Raw genomic sequence first — 21,112 nt, 5'->3', positions numbered from 1 at the left:
TAGCATCAAAGGTCTCTTGAAAGTGAGCAGCATTCTATTTAAACAGTTTTCTGCTTTGACATGGTTCCCTAAATGATAGTTGCTCTTTGCAAACTGCCTTTAATGCTGTGGCAGACCTCACACGTGCTAGTGCATCTTAATGAATTTGGTGGAACACAGCATGTTTCCAAGCTCTGTGTTTCTATCTACTTCTGCTACAAAAGCAGCCTCAGATTGCTGCGTGGGTTGGAGTAGAGAATCATTCCCTGCACACAATATACCTTCATGACAAAAGTAAACTTCTTCCAGGGTTTGTTTCACTACTGAATGTCTTCTGGGGGGGTGGAAACTCTTCTTTCTTGAGAAGGTCATGCAGGGTAGTGCCAGTGCAGAGAACAGTGAGAAGCTGCTGTTGCCATCATAGTAATTTTCTGGAGATTATACTTGTTCCTTTAGCTTAAGTAGCTCTGACTGGAGTTGGCATGATGCTGGACTCCACCTACATCCATGAAGAGAACACATATAATCCCTGATTAACAAAGCTTCAGACACAGTAGTCTGCTCTCTGCTATTCACAATGTGAAGGGCTGAAGCTGTGTTTTCACATTCACTACCTCGTGTTTTTTCTTTGAGGGCTGGCCCTGGTGACTTGAATAAGCTGCATTCTCCTGTTGGTCTGTCCAGTCTCAGCCAAATATGGTTGTGTCTTTTGGGAGATGAAGCTGTAACCTCTGTGAACAGCTCAGTTTGTGTCTGGTAAAGCCAGCCCAGGAATGTTTTCAAGCATGCTTTGTGTTCCACTGGTGTTGTGGTATGCTGTGATCGCCCCAGTGGTGTCATTAACCAACACAGGCTTTCAGATGCCAGCCTGACTGATCTGAGCATCCCTTCCTATTGCCTGGCTGTACCAGGCCCAAAATAGAAAAGCATTTGGGGTTTTTACTGGGCCTAGGAGTCTGGGAAGGTCTTGAACTGCCCTGTTGCTTGCTATGGAAACACAGAGTTCATACTAGTAAAGGGATGCTTTGTGCAATCCTACTCCCTATCCTAAGTACTAAGATGAGCCTCAAAGAGCTGCAAAGTTTTTGTCAGCAGTTGCACAGCAAGTCTTGTTTCACTACATTTCCTCACCCTTCAGGTGTGTTGGCAGAAGAGTTAAATTTTTAGTCTCCTGTGACTGTAAACATTTAAGAAAGTTTTTCATCTAAATATCTGTGCTAGATAATTTGCAGAAACATGACTGATGCACATTGTATCTTACTGTTGAAGCTCTGTGTAACCTGTCCCCACAAAGCTTGGAAGGTGAGTGTTGAGCACTTCTTGAAGGTGTGGATAGAGGGGAAATAAAAACTATTGTAATGTTGTATGCATTTATACTTTCTTTTAACTTTACTTGGAAAAAATCTGAACCCTAAAAGTCTGCTTTTAGTTATAGGTATGGGAGAGCAGAAAGGAATGCCAAACAGCTTAGATGTCTCTTTTTCCATCTTTGGCTGCTTTTTCTAGCACTTCATATAAAACTTCACCTATTGAGAAGCTCAGCAAGTTCTAGCTTGGTAACCTGTAAACTGCACAAGCTCGGAAGACATGCTGGAAGTTTTTTTCTTTCCTAGTGGTCTTTCTACCTGTAGGTAGTAGGAGTTACATTTGGAGACAGCACCTGGGACAGGCAGGACTTTTTCTTGTCTTGGACTGCCCATTTCATAGCACTTTCTGCACTGTTAGGTCAGTTCAGCATGTTTGAGCTGACCTCCAAAGGTCTTAAGTCAATTTGGCTTCTGCAGATGATACCTTTGCAATGCAGGCCTGTAACTGGGTTACCCTAACATTTCCTTTTGGAAGGTAGGTAGCTGACCTTGGCAGATTTCCTTTGCCAGCTCACTTACACTCTTTTAAATGCCATTTAAGTTTTTTAAAATTTTCTTCCTTTCAGTGCAACTAGATAAGGTTCAATAATCAGCCTGTTGTTCTGAGCCAGTACAATAAATGATGTGGGTATTGAAGTGCAAAAACCATGCATCTGTACCCAGCAAAAGATATGGGAAATACAAAGTGCAGGTTAAGCACAACTCCTTCATGTGTTTTAAGCTCTTAAACAGTTTAATATTAAACCCTGTTATAACCCCTGTTATCTTTATGCCATATCTCTTTCAGGGGATGATGCTCTGCCAAGTGTTTATTTACCTGCACATTCTGTGTCAATGCAGTAGTTCATCCAAGGTCTAGAGGGCTACTGTTACCTAGTGACATCACATGAAGGCTGCGCAATGCCAGCAGGAGGGATGTACTCTGACTAGAAAAAGGCAAGAGTGATCAGAGGAACTGTGTGCTTGTGTTGTATTACAGGGTAGGTGGTGTGGTTGACATGCTGGACATAAGGGAGATCATCCAGAAGGACCTTGACACCTTGAGAAGTGGGCCATGCAAGCTGGATGAAGTTTAACATGGCCAAGTGCAAGGTGTTTCACGTGGGTCAGGGCAATCCCAAGCACAATTACAGGTTGGGCAGAGAGTGGATTAAGAGCAGCCCTGAGGAGGAGGACTTGGAGGTGTTGCTTGATGAGAAGCTCAACATGAGCTGGCAATGTATGCTTGCAGCCCAGGAAGCCAAATGCATCCTGAGATGCATCAAAAGAAGCGTAGTCAACAGGTCAAGGGAGGCGATTCTTTTCCAGTGGGACCCCACCTGGAGTACTGTGTCCGTCTCTGGAGACCCCAACACAAGAAGGACATGGAGCTGTTGGAGCAAGTCCAGAGAAGGGCTGTGAAGATGATGAGAGGGCTGGAGCACCTCTGCTATGAAGACAGGCTGAGAGAGTGGGGGCTGTTCATCCTGGAGAAGGCTAGGAGGACACTTTAATGTGGCCTTCTAGGACCTGGAGGAGCTACAGGAAATCTGGGGAGGGACTTTTTACAAGGACATGTAGTGATAGGACAAGGGGGGATGGTTTCAAACTGAAAAAGGAGAGATTTAGGTTAGACATTAGAAAGAGATTCTTTAGTGTGAGGACGGTGAGACACTGGCACAGGTTGCCCAGGAAAGTTGTGGATGCCCTCTCCCTGGCACTGTTCAAGGCCAGGTTGGATGGGGCTCTGAGCAACCTGGTTCAGTGGGAGGTGTCCCTGCCCATGTACAGGGATGGACCCAGATGATCTTTAAGGTCCCTTCCAACCCAAACCGTTCTATGAGGAAGATTTGAGAAAGCATTACTTGTCATCAGACAGTGAGAGAAAGCCTATAAAGGTGAGCCTTGGACACAACAGCCTGATTTCTCTCCTTTAATTCCAGTGTTCCTAGTAGGACCTTAGTAAAGCTCATTCCTTCCACCTCATTCATTGGGATGCTACTAATATCCAAAACCAGTGAATCAAATTAAGTATCTTTCTGTTCTTCTTTACTTCCTTGTCCTCACACACACCCTCTCTGGTGAGCCCACAACAACAGGGTCGAGTGTTTGCACATCTCCCCACTGTTTGCATTTTCAATGTGAAAGAAATTCTGGAGATTTCTTTCATTTGGGACCTTGATGGTAGAAAATCGAGAGGAGAGACAACAGAGGAATCCAATAGGAGAATCAAAGGGCGACCTGGTAGATAAATACAAGCTTCAAACAAGCAAGTTATTGCAACCTTTGTTCAAAAAAACAAGATTTTGGAGGTAATCGGGCTGTGTATGGAGAGCTAGGAGTTCCCAGCTACAGTACTTTGTGGCAGGAAAAAAGTGCTGGTTGGTTTGGTAGTTCAGTCTAGCTAAAAACTAAGTTGGAAAGGTGCCATTTGTATGGCATTTCAGTGGGCACCATATCTAAGTGTGTAAAAAAAACTGTGAATCAGTCAGAGGTGGGAATGTTAGATGAATGCAATACCCCAAAACTCCTGTATCTTTTTGGAGAGCAGCCTTTGTTCTTGACAATCAAGACTCTGTAGCCATCACTAGTTGGGCATTGGACTGTGGAATTACCCTTCTTGTGCCTCACTGCTTAGATTGCAGTCTTTACAGAGCTGCTAGCTGTCAGCCTGCCTCACTGGGAGTAATCTTATCTTGGAGTCAACTACAGTGGCAGAGATATTTTTAATGAGTGTCCTATGTCACAGTAAATGAATTGGAAATATTTTTTTAATGCTGCCCTGTGCACATTTGGCTGCTTCAGCCTTGATTTGCAAAGATAGAAAGTGCTGCTGAACTTGTTTCATGCTGGATGTTGCTGGCTGAAGAAAGCTTAAAGCACCAATGGAACTTTGTCTTGTGGATGAGTATAGCTTCTCCCTTCTGCTTGCTTTGATTTTCCTCTAGAAATTCAGGTGAAAGGAGGGCTCAGCCAAATTCAAGGAAATTTTGCAACTTTTGGAAAGTTGCAAATGAGCAAGTTGCTTTGGTACCTTGCATGGGTATCCAAGCTTCTTCAAAGTATTTATAAGAAAAATACTGATTTGACTGACTGGCTTGTTTTGGACTAAAGTAGACTTAATTACTTGTTGCCAACACAGTTCATGAACAACAGAACTTTAGGAAAACAATTGCAGTAAATTGTTATGAAGATTGTGAGTGATCTGAGAAGCAATGCAGTGCACCTTGGGGCAGTATCTGGTCCTTTCATCAGTCCATGATCTCTGTTTGGCTTGTGCTGACACCTAACCAAGGGATATATTTATCCAGAGGGTCTTTAGGCTTTCTGTGGGTGCCTTTCCTAGGCTTGGATGCTCTGTGGGACAAGGGTGCTGCTGGCAACATAAAGCTCTTGTTTTGCTCATTCAGAGGAAAGACAATGCCCCAAAAGCACATTAGAAAGGTGATTGGTGTTGCCGTCATGTTTGGAGTACTGCTAGAAGATGAGCTTGATAAAACACTGTGTTTGTTGTTTGTTTGTTTTTGGTTTTGTGGGGTTTTTTTCTTGTTTGTTTTGGGGTTTTTTTTGTGGTTTTTTTTTTTCTATAGAGCAAACGTTCCTAAGTGAAGGATAAGATGCTCCCTCCTCTCCCATTCCCCTGGGGTGGTCCAAGCATGCTACCAAGTAAAAATATGCCTGAAAAACTTCATTTTCAGCTATAGAATATGGAATTTCCTTCTAAACTACTTAAAACCTAGCAGTCCTTGCAGAGAATTTAAACACAGAGATACCATCTCTCTGTGATAACGTCCAGTAGAGGGCTTTACAGCAGCATTCAGAACTGCTCTAGCTGAAACTGAGATTGTTTTTTGTGAGGATCTGACTATGAGAGAAGCTAGGGACTCACTGCCCATTTGAGAGTGAGCATAGTAACCATGAAGCACCTCTGATTTAAGGTTGGCCTTTTCAGTATCTTAGCACTTTCCAGGTTTCCCTTAGAGGCTGAAGCTAGGTGTCACACATTCCTTTGCAAGGGGTTCCTGTGTTTCATGGGCTGGAAACTATTGACAAGCTGAACAGTTCAATCCAGAAATACTTTTTCAATGGTGTTCTCTTCGTGCAGGTGACATTCGCTATTTGATGCTTTTATTTTTCTTGCTACCCAAGTAATTAGATTACACATATGCGGAAACCTGATTTCCATTCCCTTATTTGGTGAAACAAACTAGACCACATATGTCCCGGCTTTCAGGAGATGTGCCAGTTAGAAGTCTCTCGTAGCTGTCAAGTCTGTATAGGATTAGCTGTAAATTCACGTGCTTCTTTCTAGGCGGTGCTGGCTGTTGTTTTATTTACTTTGTCAGGTAGACCTCCCAAATGAAATGTTTTAAAGCTTTTATATAGCAGAAATAGAAGACAGAAGCAGCTGTGTTGCCAGTAAGGAAGTCTGGACTGATTGGCAGGATTCTATGACTAGGCAAATAACGGGTAAACCAGGTCACTTCCCTCAGCTTGATGGGTTTGGGTGAAGATGTTCTGCAAGTTGTATCTTAACTGTGATGCTTCAGTTATGCTTCAGTATACCCTCACACTGCTGATCATGGCAAAATGTAGAGAAGTTTTGGATGTTGTATATAGGACACTACAGAGTGCATTAAATTAACTGTATTTGGTAACTTTTACTCTGTCAAAGTCAAAACTGCTCCTTTTACCCATTGATAACAGATGAATCAAAAGGATCTCACCAGCTTAAATCTGCAATGCAGGAGAAGCCTGGGAACAAGGAGGCAACAGAATGATAGAGGCTGATTTAAACAAGTCTATCTGGACTGAAGTTTGGGCTGAAAGTGTTTTTTTCTCTCTCTGATGGAGAAAGCAAACTCAGTGTGAGGTTTTTCCATCATCTACTTCAACCATCTGAAATAAAACCCAGAGGAGCCGAGGTGGGAGGTCACTGCTGAGAAGCTGGACTGCCTGAGAGAGGGATGTTCAGTCTACCAAAGAAAGGTATCTCAAGTAGGAAGTGTAAACATCCTGTGTCTGTACACTGCAGAAGACTTGTTTCCTATCAACCTAATTAATGTGCATGTGAGTATGATATGCAGAAATGCCACCTGCCCAGTTAATTGCAAAACCAACAGTTGTACAAAAAACAGAGGGGAGCTTTATGTTGCTGTGTGTGGAGTTGGTGTCTGAAGTTCTCAGTCTGAGGTCAGTGTTCGAAGAGCTTTCTGAAGAAGTTTCACAACAGGAATGGTTTTCCATAGCCACTTCACAGCAATTTGATGTCTTAAATAAAGCAGAGTGGAGACAGCCTGATAGTAAAATTTGTTTATTTATAGTGTTATGTATTACAGGAAAATCAGTTTAAAAAGTCAATGCTTCTCTTTCTTCAAAGTTGCAGCATTTTGAAGATGTTAAGACAGGTCTGAAGAATGTAAAACATACCTGATTCCAGCCTTCCTGGCCAGTCTGGATCTGCAAGGTGAGACCGTTTTGATTTTTTTCCTTTTTTTTTTTTTTTCCCCCCAGCCCTTTAAGTTTCAAGTAAGGCATTTATTTATTTCCTTTCCTTTTGAATGAGGTTTCAACAAAACAAAAGACAATATCTCTGGGTTTGGTTGCCATAGTGAACTCATAGCATGCTGACGTCCACCTTGATAGTCAAATGCATGCTTTGCCATCAAAAGGTTGTTGACTCTGCTCAGCCTAAAATCCATGCCGGGCCAGGCAACCATTTTGTTGCCAGCCTTAGATGAATGGTTCAGGTAATTGCCTTCTGTGATATTTTGTCAAAAGTGTTTGCATACCACAGTTATTTTGGTTCCTCAGCTCATGATGATGAAGTTTAACAGCGAGGCTGGTCGGATGTACTGCCTGTGCTGCAGCACTGTGGGGATTTCAGTTGTGTCCAGTTTTAGTAGAGATTTTGAAATGGGCTATAGGAGAAAAGTGTGAGGAGCAGGTCTCCACAGCTAATCTTGGGTACTCTGCCCTTCCCTCTTTAAGTGGGAGGTAAACAGAGCTACCTGAAGCAGAGAAGATGCTGACTGGCTGTTGTGAGAGACACACCATTACAGCTGCAGGCAGCAAATATGCCTTTGCTTTCCCTACAGAGAATTGTGCCTTAGTCCCATCTGTTTCTCCAGTCATAGACCAGTCTGAATAAGGCCCACCTAACACAGAAATGCTTATATAATGTGCTTTGCTCATTGCTGAATTTTGCTTTTAAGGTTTTCTTTGCCTTCCAGTCTGTTAATCTGTGATATGTCAGCTTGCTTCAAATTAGCAGACTTTGTATAGGATTATATTTACACTCATAAGATTCATCTTCATTTAGTTGTTGAGTTCTTATTTCTTTGAAAATCCATTTACTCAGAACTCATATTCATTTAGCATGTCCAAAGTGACTTGCTTTGCTCAGACTAGAGCTCATAAACCCGTATCATCAGGTAATATGTATTCTAAATGCCATACTGGACAGCCCCAGCCGCTACCAGTGAAACAACAAGCTTCTGCCAGCTTTTCTAGTATATGAGTCAGGTTGCACATATCTAAAACAAGTAAGCATGGTGCATGTATGTCTGCAGACTCTGAGATGGTACAAACGGCTCTGCCTTCTCATGTCCTTCCCCAGGGCTCCCAGAAGGCCAAAGTGATGGCTGCACCTTGTTGGTGTCCATGGCAGGGAGTATGCTTTGAGGAATGGCTGGAAAGAAGCAGAGGAGGAGTATGGTGATGGAAAAGGTATGATTCTCCCATTATTTTTTTTTCTCCTCTTCCTTTTTCTGACCTTGACCATAGTTTAGCTAAACATGTTGGTGCACTGCAAAGCCTTGCCTCCTGACCTCTCCCACGCACAGAAAGTGCTCACTGCATTAGCCTGAACAGAGCCCTAACCTTTTGAAGGCATTGATTAATTCGTCCATCAAATGTTTTGTAAGGCGTCTTTGTGTCAGCATTAAAGATCAGAAAGGTTTTCTTCTTTGTATGAGAGAGATCTTGGCCTTCTTTGTTCCCATGGTGACCTTTGATAGGACAAGTAATTCTACCCATTTTGTTAAAACCTAAATAGCAATACATTAATAAGTGTCTGGTACAAAGGACTCATAGATGTAATCAAATAGGTTTTAAGCTAAAGCTTGCACTTCAGTCTTTTTGTCTTGTGTTTGTTTTATTTTTTAGAAAAAAAAATATCATAGGAAAGACAATACTTATTGTGCTTTCTTATTGTTCAGGAATCCATTGGCAGCAGCAAAGTAGTCCTTGTGGAAACCATTCTTGATTTCTGTTTCCTTTATAGAGGTTTCCTTCATAGCTGTTCTTGAAGGTGCTTTCCGGTACGTCTATAAAAGCAACATCCAAAGTAAATACTTGGATTTATTTAGTGTCCCCCAAACACTGCTTATGGTTAACTGTAAAATGGAGCTGTCTGGTGTTTGTTGATGCAGATAAATATGTATTTGCTTCAGACTGTGTTAAGGGAAGGCTTATTTTCACTGCTGTGTGTGGTATTACCTTTTTAGTACTTGATTTCAAAAGAGATTTTAAGCCCTTTTTACTAGCAGCTCTATGTATGTATGGAGGCAGACTTGAGCAGTCTCCGCTAAAAAAGAATTAAAGACAGCTGCTTTTTTTGTTGTTGTTGGGTTTTTTATTTTTTTTTTTCTTTCAATGATGGCAGAAGACTCAAGAAGTTGCTCAACAAAGGAAATTCAAACCTTCTAAGTCCTTAGGGCAGTACTTGCTATACGAGTACAGAATTGAGTGCTGGTGCAAGATTACACTTAACTGCAGTATGGAAAAGCTGAGCTGCAATGGGGAGGTCATCACTACTGAAAGTCTGTTTCTTGTGGACATTTCTAGATCTGTCATTTTTAACTTGCATAAGTATTACAAACATATTTTAGGTATCAAGCCTGCTGCGCAAAACATTTCTTTTTTCCCTCCCACCTTTGTCAGAGGGCTCTTGGAAAACTGCTTACCTTAATGTAGAAGTTTATGAAGAGAACGACCAGTGTGGCCATATAGGAGGACTGGAACATGAGACAGCCAAATGGGAACCCACATGGCTTCACAGCTGCACTGAGTGTGTGCGCAATAGTGAGCAGAAACTGGATCTGTGGAGGAAATATTACATATAAGTATTTATCTGAGAAAGTGTCAGTGCTACCTGGATCAGATACAACAATGTCACCCAGTCCTGCTCTTTGAAAATTTGAATACTCTTGAAAATCACCCCTTTTTGAATCTGTGATGAATCACCCCTTTTTGAATGTATTGTGATGGTTAAGTTAAAATAGTGCTATTATGAAATAAAAGTAACTCACCCTAAGGGGTCAGGGATTTCTAAAAATGAGTTCATAGGCCTAGTTGGCAAAATAAAAGGTGGTTTGTCTTGGTTTTTTTAACAGAGGTTGTTCTGTCTTCTAGACAGTGTCATGCCAGCTACAGCATTGTCTCTGTCACTGGACAGAAACTCTAGAAAACTGAGGACTCCAGGCAATAGCTTTAGAAGTCTGAATAAAAAATGGAAAACCCAGGTCCAAAGAAAAGTTCAGCTAGGCTACCATTAGCATTAACAGAGTTAAGATGGGAACAATGAAGCAAAAATGAGATGGAGAAGGAATCAGGGAAAGCTATTGGTATTTAGGACTGTGAACTGATGCATCTGATTCTCCCCAGCCTGCAGAGTGTGCCCTCAACCCAGCGTGCTGGGGTTGCTTTCAAAGAGGGCAGTGTGTTTCAATAGCAGAGATGGTCTTAGCTCAGAGAAAAAGCATTTTACTAAACACATTTCTACACAGGCATTTTTAAGCTCACTGCAAACATCTGAACTCAAAAATAATACGAACAGGCCCTAAGATAAAGAAGCCAAAGGACCTTTAGTTCACATCAGGCCTTATATTGTTGTTGTTAGAAGCTTTTGTTGTGGCTCAGCTCTTGGGTTCAGCAACTGCTGGAGTACACTTTTAGAAGTCAAATTCTGTCTTGTCTAAGGGTTTGTTTACAACGTTTTGCATTTTGTAGTTGTACCACGATGTGGTGGGTTAACCTTGGTTGGCTGCCAGGTGGCCATCCAGCTGCTCTCTCAATTCCTCTCCTTGGTAGAGTAGAGGGAGAAAATAAGATGAAAAAACTTTTGGGTTGGTATAAGAGTGGGGGGGTAAAAGTTAACAGTTACCATCATAGGCAAAACAGACTTGACTTCAGGAAGACTAATCTAATTTATTGCCAATTAATAACAGAAGAATAGTTGAGAAATAAAACAGTACTCAAAACACTTCTCCTAAGCCCCCCAGGCTCAACTTCACTTCTGACTCTTCCACCTCCTTCCCCCAAATGGTGCCAGGGGAATGGGGGTTGCATTCAGTCCATGCTGCTTTGGCACTGCTTCTGCTTTCTCCTCACACTCTTCCCCTTCTTCAGTCTGGGGCTCCTCCCATTGGAGACAGTCCTGCATGAACTGCTCCAATGTGGGTTCTTTCCATGGGGTGCAGTCCTTCAGGAATGGACTGCTGCATTGTGGGTTCCCCATAGGCCACAGGTCCTGCCAGGAGCCTACTTCTGTGTGGGGTCTTCCATGAGTTGTAGCTTCCTTTTGGACAAGCCCACTTGCTGCTCCATGGCAAGAGCCTGTGTCTCACCATGGTGTTCACAGGCTGCAGGGGAATCTGCCTCTCCTCCCCTCATTCTGCTCTGACCTGGGTGCCTGCAGGGCTGTTTCCCTCACATTTTCTTTCCTCTCAGCTGCTGTGCATATTTTTTTTTTTATCATTTATTAAATACAGTATCACAGAGGTGCCCCCAGCTTTGCCAGTGCTATCAGCTTTGGACAGTGGTGGGTTCATCTTGGAGCAGGTTGGAGCTGGCTCTGTCATACAGTTTCTATAACTTTTTAGTATGTCCATTTGCCATGATTAAACAGTGTTTATTTCTATGCAAGAGATAAAAATAATGGAATCTTATGGACTGTAGAGTTTCTATTCTGTTGTAGAAAATATTTCTGAACATCGTTTCCTTTATGAATTTATACTAGGCTGCACCAGTGGCTTATTCTGTAAGACAGCTTTGTTATAGTTGAATTCTTAATTATGTAAACAGCAGCATTTATCTACCATTCCTGTTGCCCTCTCTGGTACTTAAAAAGGAGAGTAAAATAAGGTACATGCCAGCTGTGCCTGAGTGAGGTATTTCTTCCACCACAGATACTTGCGCATAGAAGGGATGACAGACAGTCCATAGTAAGAGTACATAAGCACGTGGATAAAGCTATTCAAAGTGGGTCCAAAGAAACCTAAAAAAAAAATAAATAAATAATCAAGGAAAACATTTTATACACCAACTGCTAAAAAGAGAGAGAAGTTGTTACTGTTAGCAATGTCTCCTCCATATGGAAAGTCCTCCCTTTGTGCTTACCCTTTGCTACAGGCTTCTCTGTGAAGAGATGCTGCCCTAAGGGACAGCTGACAAATGGACTGATACTTCCTATAGAGTTTTTCTCAGGCTGAATGTTGTCTTTTCGCCTCGTATTTTTAATTTTCTGTACTTTTCTGTAGTTTACAGGTCATTGCTTTTGCTTCCCTCCTGAAGTATTCTCTTTTGCATGAGTCTCTCTATTTTTGTTGTTACCTTTAAAGGCGACGGGGTGGGGTGGTGGCTGCTGCTGGTACCGCAGCTTAGAGCCTTGGGAGGCACCGGCTCTCCTGCTCCCAGATGCAGCAGTAAGGGCTTTACTCTGAATTAAACTAGCCTAGCGTGGCTGTCTTTGAGCACTGCTCTCGTTTTCTTTGGTGACTTTTCTTGTTGATGCACATTTTCACCTCAGATAATACCTTGCCACTCTGATGAGCTGTAGTTAGTAAATACTATTTCTAGAGCAAATTAATTATCCTCTGTACCTTTAACTAATTTTAAGACTATTAAGAAGTAGCAGCACGACTCCATCTGCTGTATGCTCACATGCTTGACAGCAGTGCTTGACAACTACAAGATGGTCTCACACATTGTTTTGATTTTTCCACTGATTAATTACTTAATTGCTGATTATTTAGTTACTGATTTTCTCACTCTGTTAACTATACTAGCACAAAGCTAATGCAGAGTGTGGGTGAATAAGTTCAGACACAGAAAGCACAACCCCCTGCTATGTTATTTACACCTCTGTAGAAATAGCTCATCATGGCTATGAAGTCCTTGATCTCTGCTTTTCTGCCTATAAGGGTGTTTTGCTTTTATCTTGTGCTATCCAAAATAAGTGTCAACAAATGTGAACTCTGCTTTTTGTTCTGAAAAATGCCTGCCACAAGTACTTTACAAAATATTCCAGTGGGCTGAAGTGACTCCCTTCAGTAGCTCAAAGTAAGAAAACTGATTGTCTCCTTAACTCTGATAACAATCCCGCAAGGAGGCTCCAGCAGTATGAAATCCTGGGAAAGTGTGTATGTTGTGAGACACCTTGAAGTAGTTTCTCTGCTGTTGGGATTTAGTATTATTAAATGAGAAGTGAGCAGCTTGTGGCACAAGCTTGTACATCTTCCCCACCTCAACAGGGGAGTTCGTATCAGTTGCAGTATCTTCGTAAGAGCCACCTCATTTAGAGATTACTATAGTGAAATACGTTGAACCCAAAATATAATAAGGCAAAAGATGCTGCTACTTCTGCTATTTCAATATGGAATGTAAGACTGCATCAATCAATTCTGGCTGTCCAGAATTTTTGCTACTTGAATGGGATGTATTCTCATTTAAACCAAAACAGACTTGAGCTGGTATTTTGATTAGCTGTTATGTAAGTAAAGTGTCTTGTTAAAGCAGAATGTCAGATTGGTGCATACGGGAGTCAAACATGTAAAAATGTTGTTGAGTTCATATGTTGTGATTAACACTGACTTTACAAGGGTCATGATTTTCTCCTATATCTGCTTTTGGACTAGTAGAACTTGTGTGTGATCGTTCTTGTGTGCTACTTAGTAGTGTTATCCTGTATAAAAGTGGTTTGAAGAGAAGTAAATGTGAGAGGTTCTGGCAGCGAAGTGGAAAATACACAGCCTAGCACTTGGATATTTTTTTGCTTTGATCTTTTATCCACGCTTTTAATTTAACTGTGCTCAGCAGATGTTTGGCAGTTCTGAAAGGCTATGAACCTTAAAGGTGCTCTCATATAGCATGGTGATACATTTGTTTTACATGGTGATGTGATTCCCCTCCAGCAGCAGGTGACTTACACCCCAGGTGATGAAGCAAACAGAAACTTACTTTGCCCACAAGGTATCCAGTTTAGAACACACCACCAAATGTTAAACATAGTGGCATGGTGATACACATGAAGGAAGGTGATCTGACTGCTTTTCTTTCTCAGGACAAAGAAGATAGTGTCCATGAATTCAATTACTTTGGAGAAATAATACCACCACAGCACCTTGGCTACCTGTACAAGCAAGAACAAAGGAGCAGGAGATCAATATCTGTTTATAAAAGGGCTTAAATAAAAAAAGTCTCTAGGCATGCAACTTCCCAAAAGGCATTACTGTCCTATTGACAGAGAAGTACAAGCTCTGCCTTCAGTCTTATTTTCCCTCTGAATGAAGTGGTTTTGAAAAAAACCCCATCATTTCTAATGTGATTGTATAAATATAGAATTACCTAAATATAATTTAACAAATACAAACTTCGAGGAAGGGTTTTTTAATTATTCTGTTTCATCAAATATACAGTTGTGTGGGGCTTTTAAGGGTGCTGCCATTTATACTTTCTTGGCACTGAACAGATTTTGCTGGCAGCTTCTTTATAAATAATCCAAATTTGACACTCAACACAATGGAATATGCCCTCTTCTCATGTTGAGACACTTTATCAGAGCTCAGGATGTGTCCCAAGGCAGTTAAAACAAAGGGGGAAAAGCACCTTGTTGAAGGGAAAACATATTTGACTGGCCTTTTCTTTGCTGTAACATAGACAAATTTTGAGGGTTGGGGGAAATGATATTGGTTACCCAGTTTTTCTGCTCTTGAGGTCTAACATTACCTGGAAAGTAAGCCTGATCTGGGGAACAACAGAGGTTTAATAAATGGAATTGCTGTGATGCAGAAATAAGGGTTGAAACTAGAGATGAGCCAAGCCAGAAAAATATCTGCAGTTTTCCAGAGTTTAGAGTTAGGCTTAAATCCATTTCTGGCCACAGCCCAACAAGTGTTACATTTTAGATGACTGATTTTTGTTCCAAGTTCTTTAATGATCCATATTCTCTGTTTTAATAGTCAGGCAACATTGTTTTGATCACAGATCTCGATGTATGACTTTTTAAAATACTCCCTGTTGTACTTTTTACAGCAAGGTTGCATCTGTTTTGAATCAGAAAGAGAACACTTGTCTGCTCCTAGCTGTTAGGCAACTTGATTAAAACCCCAGTGGTAAAGATGTCATCAGGAACAGCCTTATAACTGAGGTGAAGGCAGAATTGCTGTGCTGTGGGCATGGGGGCTGAGCTGCTGCCGTGGCTCACCCGGATGTCAGCCTCCCCTGCGCTGTGGAGGTTCTGGCACTGCAAGTTGTAGCCTCCTTCCCACGTGGCAAGGATGAGCTGGGAAAGAAAACACAGCAATTACGTTCATGAGCAAACATAAAAGTTGGCTTTTACCCCTGCAGTTGTTCCGTATTGAAAAAAGCGACATGGGGAGTATGGTGGGTTCCCACTCCTTCTGTGAACTGATGCTCCTAAACCAGACAACTTGCTAATACCTTCTGGTTTGAAATGGAAAAGGCATCAGGTTTGGTTGGAGCTGTACAGTGGAACAGTATAGCTTTTACATTTCTTTAGCTTTAAAGCCTTCAAGGCTTCCATTAAAATATTTCATTACTTAGTTCAGTGAACCTCACTCCAAAGCTCATTCTTGAATATTGCATCTCTGTCCTGAAGCAGTTTGAACAGAGCTTAACATAGCTAGTTGTGCAAAACCATCCTTGAGAAAAATTTCCTGATGCCAAGCAAGCAAACACAAGGCAAATCCAAAGTAGTGCAATGGGAGAAATCTTTCCTAATGCCAGATGCGTGTCTCTTTATCCCATACTGTTAAATGCAGGAGGAAGTAGAGCAGAGGGGGCACAGTGCTGAATGGAGACATGAATAGACACACAAGCAACTTTTAGATTCAGTGCATGTCATACTGGGAAGCAAGCAAAGCAATGAAATGTCAGGCTACCACATCGTGATGAAGGAGAAAGTTTCTAGGAAGCCACATGGTGGCTTTTGATGTGGAATATTTTTTATAGTAATGATCACCTAAAGCATCCAGCAGCCCTTTTGAAACAGGGAGCATAATCTGTTGTCTGTAAATGCTATGTAGAGTCCATTAATTTTAAAAAAGGTCTTGTTTATTCTTGAATGTGTGGAAAGTGCTTTCTGTGGCCAAACTAAGAGATTTATATTCTGGGGTCTCCTCCCCTCTGTACAGACAAAACCCTTAAAGGCTCAGGGGGAATTAAAATTCTTTTCAATATAATGAAATTTTAACTTGGCATTTGAGAAATCTGCAGCTCCTCACAACTGGTCAATGTGCAAATGGAGAGGAAGCTTTGGGGTCAGAATACCACTCTCTGATTGCAGGGTTTTCTTTAATTTCTTTTGTTCATTCTTCCATTATTCTGTATAATGCCAGATTGTGCATATTGCACTGTATGCCTACTGCTCCTTGTTTGACTCAGCAGAAGAGTTCCCTCTGATTTGTGGCTGTGTAACAAGATCAGCTTAAAGTGAAGATCTTCTTTGACTGTCTTAACCTTGCTCTTTCATGTCAGCATTTCTGTAGTTCAACTATTCTCTGTTGTAGGTGCTTTACATACTGACAGGTCTCCTTTAGGGAAAAGAGGACAATCCAGTTTGTTTTGACTGCTCTATTTTGCTATCTATTTTTCAAGATTTCTGTCTCACTTCGTAATGAAAATTTAGTGGGGAAGCTTGGGAGGCAGCAAGTACATTTTTGGAATCCTGGTAATCCTGGGCCATGACTTTCATGTTGGCTATCAATGATGTGGAAGGTAAGCAGCTTACCCTATGCTACCAAACCAGCCAGCTGCATACCAAAAGGAGAAGCTGGCACCTTGACTCCAAACATTCAGTTACTAGGTCTCTTTGATACCAAAGTCATAAGTTGCTTGTACTGTTTCACTTCTGTTCCCTTTCACATGCTGAGCACTCGCATCTCTGCAGACCTGATGGCTTTATTAATCATGCACAGATGGTGTAAGTGCAGGATGTATTAAAAGGCTGAGAAATCCTCTCTCTTTTTCAAAATACAAATTTTCTCTCTCTAGAAAACAGTTATTTGAATGCTTTGCATTCTTGGCAGCCTGTCCTGAAAATAATATTAAAAGATGCATTGTTTAAAACTATTTGGAAAAACAGATCACGTAAAGATGGAAGCACTGCCTTGCGAAAAATTTCTGCTAAGCAGCAACATCCTGGTAATTAGTAGAGTTCTCATATTTTGCTGTTATCCTAATGTTGTTGTTAATAGATTCCAGTTTTTACTTTGATAAATGCCCTTTATGCACCTACTTAGGTATAAACAGCATGAAGATTCACAACACTTGCTCTTCTGCAGTAGTTCAGTTCATGCCATTTTTTAAAAACGGGGAATCACGTTGTTCAGGAATGAGACCTGGTTCCTCTGTAAAGGAATCTTGAAGGTGGGGCGGGGGCAGCAGAAGTGGTGCCAAAGCCTCTCATGTTGCTAAGTAGCAGACTAAGCACGAAGAGTCTGGACCCAGGGCCCTGCACCTTCTCATGCTGAGCTTTCAGCCTCTAAAATCTCACTGTGGTTGCTGTGTGATGTTTGAGTTGTAGAAAAAGCTCTCTGTGTTGGGCTTTCTTAGAAAATTCCTTGAAGCAACAAGGTATTCCCCTTTTTCCTAGGGCAGGAGAAAGGTGTATGGTTAAGCACTAGCACCTGGTTATATCTGGCTGGTGACTGGTCACCACTAGTGTCCCTGAGGGTTCAATTTTAGGACCAGTTCCGTTCAATATTTTTATCAATGATCTAGATGCAGGTGTTGAATCCACCAGCAGTAAGTTTGCTGATGATACCTAACTGGGAGCTTATGGTGACTCCTGTGGGACAGGTGGAGAATTTAGATATGTTCAGTGGGATGAAATTTAACAAGTTGAAATGCTGGGTTCTGTGCCTGGGATGGGGTTGTGCTGGGCACAAGTATAAACTGGGGGAGGGGTGGCTGGAGAGCAGCCCTGCAGGAAGGGATCTGGGGGTGCTGGTTGGCAGCAGGGTCGGTGTGAGCCAGCTGGGTGCTCTGGCAGCCCAGAGGACAAACTGTCCTGGGGTGCATCAAACAGCATAACCAGCTGGTCAAGAGAGAGGATTATCTTGTTGTATCTGGTGCTGGTGCAGCCTCACCTGGAGCATTCTGTGCAGTTCTGGACCCTACAATGTAAGAAGGATGTGAAGGTCCTTAAACGCATCCAGAGGAGTGGATCAAAGCTGGTGGAAGAGGCTGGAAGGCATGTCCAGTGAGGAAGTGGCTGAGATCTCTGGGTTATTCTAATTTGTAGAGGACTGACTAGACTGCTCTCTGCCTCACTGCTCTCCACAGCTTCCTGGGGAGAAGTGGAGAAGGATGTGTTGATCTGCTCTTCTTGGGGTCCAGTGACAGGATGCATGGGAATGGCTCAAAGCGTGCCATGGGAGGTTTAGTCTGGACATTAAGAAGTATTTCTTTACAGAGAGGGTGCTTAAACACTGGAACAGCCTTCCTACTGAGGTAAACAATGTCCCAAGCCTGTCAGTGCTTCAGAGGACAATGCCCCCAACAACATGCTTTATCTTTTTGGTCAGCCCCAAATTGGTCAGGCAGTTGTACTAGATGATCATTGTAGGTCCCTTCAAACTAAACAGTTCATCCAGCATATTACCTGTCTACCTGGAAACAGTTCAGAAGGGGAAGACAAAAGCTAATAATGGAATTAGCATTCAAATAATTTAAATTCTTCTCTAAAGTTCAGAGCATAAGGACGAGCACTACTACCCTTCTTGTGGCAAAAATAAAGCAAGAAGCCTCTTGAAATTTTGTATGATGTTTTACTTTTTTTTCTCTGGGACTCCAGCCCTAAGGCCAACTAAAACAACTTTTTCTGGTCAGTGTTGTCAATCAATGGAGGTCTTGCCAAACTAAATAAGGAGACTGATCTGTCTGTGTAGAGGAAAGAAGGGTCTAACTTGCAGTGCTGTGAATCATCTATTTCCCTTGGCTGTAGGAGGAGACTTTTTGTTAGTCCCTGTGAATGGCATCTCCTCCCTGGATCTATTGACTTAGTCAAAACAGTCCTAAAAGCAGTTATCTGCTGGCTGCATCCCAGGGAAAAGGAGTCTAAGCAAACCTCAGGACAGTGTCTCAGGAGAGAAGAATGAGTTTTTCTTTGCCTTTTTTATTTCAATAATTTTAGAATTAAATGCCTCTGAAGATTTTGACTATCTAGCCTCTGGTTTTAGACACTGATAATTTCATCTGACTTTCCTTTTTTAGTTTTTAAAGGGAGAAAATAGCTCCTAGATGTAACATGACTCAATTCCACAAGTGTGCAACATCTGAAGTGTCTTAATTATAATTCTTACATAGTAAGTAGATGAATAGAGGAAGGTACCATTAATAATCCTTGATTTATCATTACCTAGAAAGTTTTCAGGCAGGTTTTCTAGCTAGGACTTTTAATTGTAATACCATCTGTTGAACAGTGTCTGTTGAAAAATGTCTTTCTGTATAGCTTGCCTATTTTCAGATGAACTTCCAAGAATTGTAGTATAATTCCAGATTTTAGTTGTATAGCTAAGATGCAGAACAGCCTGTGTTTCCAGACTACTGCTCTTGTGTCTTTAAGATCTCAAACTGTAGTCTGGCAAGACCGTAAAGGTCATATGGAAGCAGCATGGGCTAGATTGTTCAGCCTGGGACTGAGGGATTCCAGGAGACTAGTCCCAGCCCCACCACTTAATCAGTGCCTCAGTTAATGTAAGGTCTTGGTAGTGGTGTTGTGCCAAAAAAAAAGAAACAGGTTCTGGATAGGAAATATCCCATAAGATTTTTCACAATTAAAATATTTTGTTGATCCTCTTTATGATGCAGTTGAAATATTTTTCATGTGGACAGAAATGTAGAGAGCATGGTTTGAGCCACTCCATGGTGAGGCTCTGTCCTGGTTTGAGCCACCATTAAGCCAATTTTCTTTTTACTGATTTTTATGTTTGTTTTTTTTTCCCTTCAGGGAACTCTTTTAAGAACACAAGTTTTCCAGCTCATGGACTGATAATGCTGGAATGTTTATGTTACTGCTGAGACATCGAGGACACTTTGCTCTGCTTTGGGAACAAATGGAGCAGAAGAGTCGTATCTGCAGTCCTCCTGTAGGGAGGAGCAGACTAGGCAGATGGCAAACCTGGCCAAAGAGAGTACCCCATCTCATAATATCTACATAAGGCACAGTAAAAATTCAGGAAATCATGGGTGTCAAGCCCTTCCCTTCTCTTCCATCCATGGCCAGCATCTGGGGAGGACTCTATCCATCACTGTTGATCCCCAGGCCTGTGCATTCCTGGCCATCTTCACTCTCCCCTCAGCTCCTGTCTGCTCTGTTGCTCTCTCCAGCAGCTCCGGGACATTTCAGGAATGCTCACAGCTTGGGAGTTGCTGGGGGCAGGGAGAGGTGATAGGGGTTTTGCACATTCCTGAACATACATAGTATATAATTGTACGTATTTTCTTTTATCATTAGTATTTAATTAAAGCTGTCTAGTTTAGTTTTCAATCTGTAAAGTGTCTCTCCTTGTTCTCTCCCTCCTTTCCCTACCTGGGTGGGAGGAAATAGAGAGCATTGTTGTCTCTGGTTTAATTGTCAATCCTGAGTCAAACCATGACAGGCTCTCTTGTCTGTCTGTGGATCTAGTCAGAGGTCAAAAAATTTCATGCATTATGTCCACCAAAGGAGATTGGCTGATTCTGTAATACACCTACTAGGGGTGTTATCCTGACCTGCAATATGTACGGCTGGACTCCTTGTTGGGTCTCTTATCCTGCAGGAGAATTCTGACTTATAAGGATACCAGCTATTCCAGAGCGGAGGAAGTAAGTGGTCCCATGCTTTCTTCTTATCTTAAGGTCAGAAAGATCAAGTCACAGTGACAAAATAAAAGTCCCTTCCCAAATGAAGTTTTGATAGATTTCTGGAAATTTTTTTGTCAACAGAAACTCTTTCAAAGGCAAAGCCACATTGTCAAGAATCTCCCAACCAGATCCACTTAATACCCCTTAAGGAAATGGGACAGTGCTATAAGGATTAGTGACACAATGGCTTCAAATTACTTGAACTTGGTTACAAATGATAATGCCTTTGTGTGCTGCTGTTATCTGGAATAGTAGAATAGCCTAAAAGAAATACTTCCTGTGCTTATTTCTCATGAATTCTTGATTGCATCTCCTATTCCAAAGAGCTCCTGTATGTTACTTTGTGGTACCAGTGATGGTACGAGAAGCTTTGCACGTGCAAAAAACTTCATCATATGAATTTTCACTCTTGATTTCCGCTGAAGTTCTACTGAATTCCATTTGAATGCACAGAAGAAATCCAGAGCACTGCTTTTTTGATGAACAGGCTAAGTGTTCTACCTAAATGCAGAGCTCAGAAAGGTCAGTAGGAAAGACACTGAAAACTCAGAGGATGAAAACTGAGCAGTGAGGACAACATGTCCAGCTAGAATAACTGCAGGCAAGGACAGCAGAGTCAGCTCCTCAGCTCTCCAAAC

At 41.8% G+C, this 21,112-nt stretch overlaps 1 protein-coding gene across 3 annotated transcripts in view; it reads right to left on the bottom strand.

The window, feature by feature from the left end:
- Positions 1–6,623: 6,623 nt before the first annotated feature.
- The window catches only part of ELOVL2 (ELOVL fatty acid elongase 2), a 51,325-nt gene continuing 36,836 nt past the window's right edge, over positions 6,624–21,112 (bottom strand). Inside the window, exons 4-9 of one of the 3 annotated variants that reach the window (XM_051610794.1) lie at positions 14,812–14,889; positions 13,566–13,737; positions 11,480–11,604; positions 9,293–9,427; positions 8,522–8,653; positions 6,624–8,016 (exon numbers count right to left, since the gene is read on the bottom strand). In XM_051610794.1, coding sequence (XP_051466754.1) covers positions 8,522–8,653; positions 9,293–9,427; positions 11,480–11,604; positions 13,566–13,737; positions 14,812–14,889 — 642 coding nt within the window. In that variant the 3' untranslated portion in view covers positions 6,624–8,016. Of the gene's footprint in view, positions 8,654–9,292; positions 9,428–11,479; positions 11,605–13,565; positions 13,738–14,811; positions 14,890–21,112 lie in introns of all 3 variants that reach the window. The other 2 variants (XM_051610795.1, XM_051610793.1) reach the window with 2 other exon arrangements.

Source organism: Apus apus, chromosome 2, assembly GCF_020740795.1.
Source record: "Apus apus isolate bApuApu2 chromosome 2, bApuApu2.pri.cur, whole genome shotgun sequence".
NCBI classification, from domain to species: domain Eukaryota; kingdom Metazoa; phylum Chordata; class Aves; order Apodiformes; family Apodidae; genus Apus; species Apus apus.
Note: the sequence above shows the minus strand (reverse complement) of the source record. Positions and strands in the feature narration are given on the sequence as shown.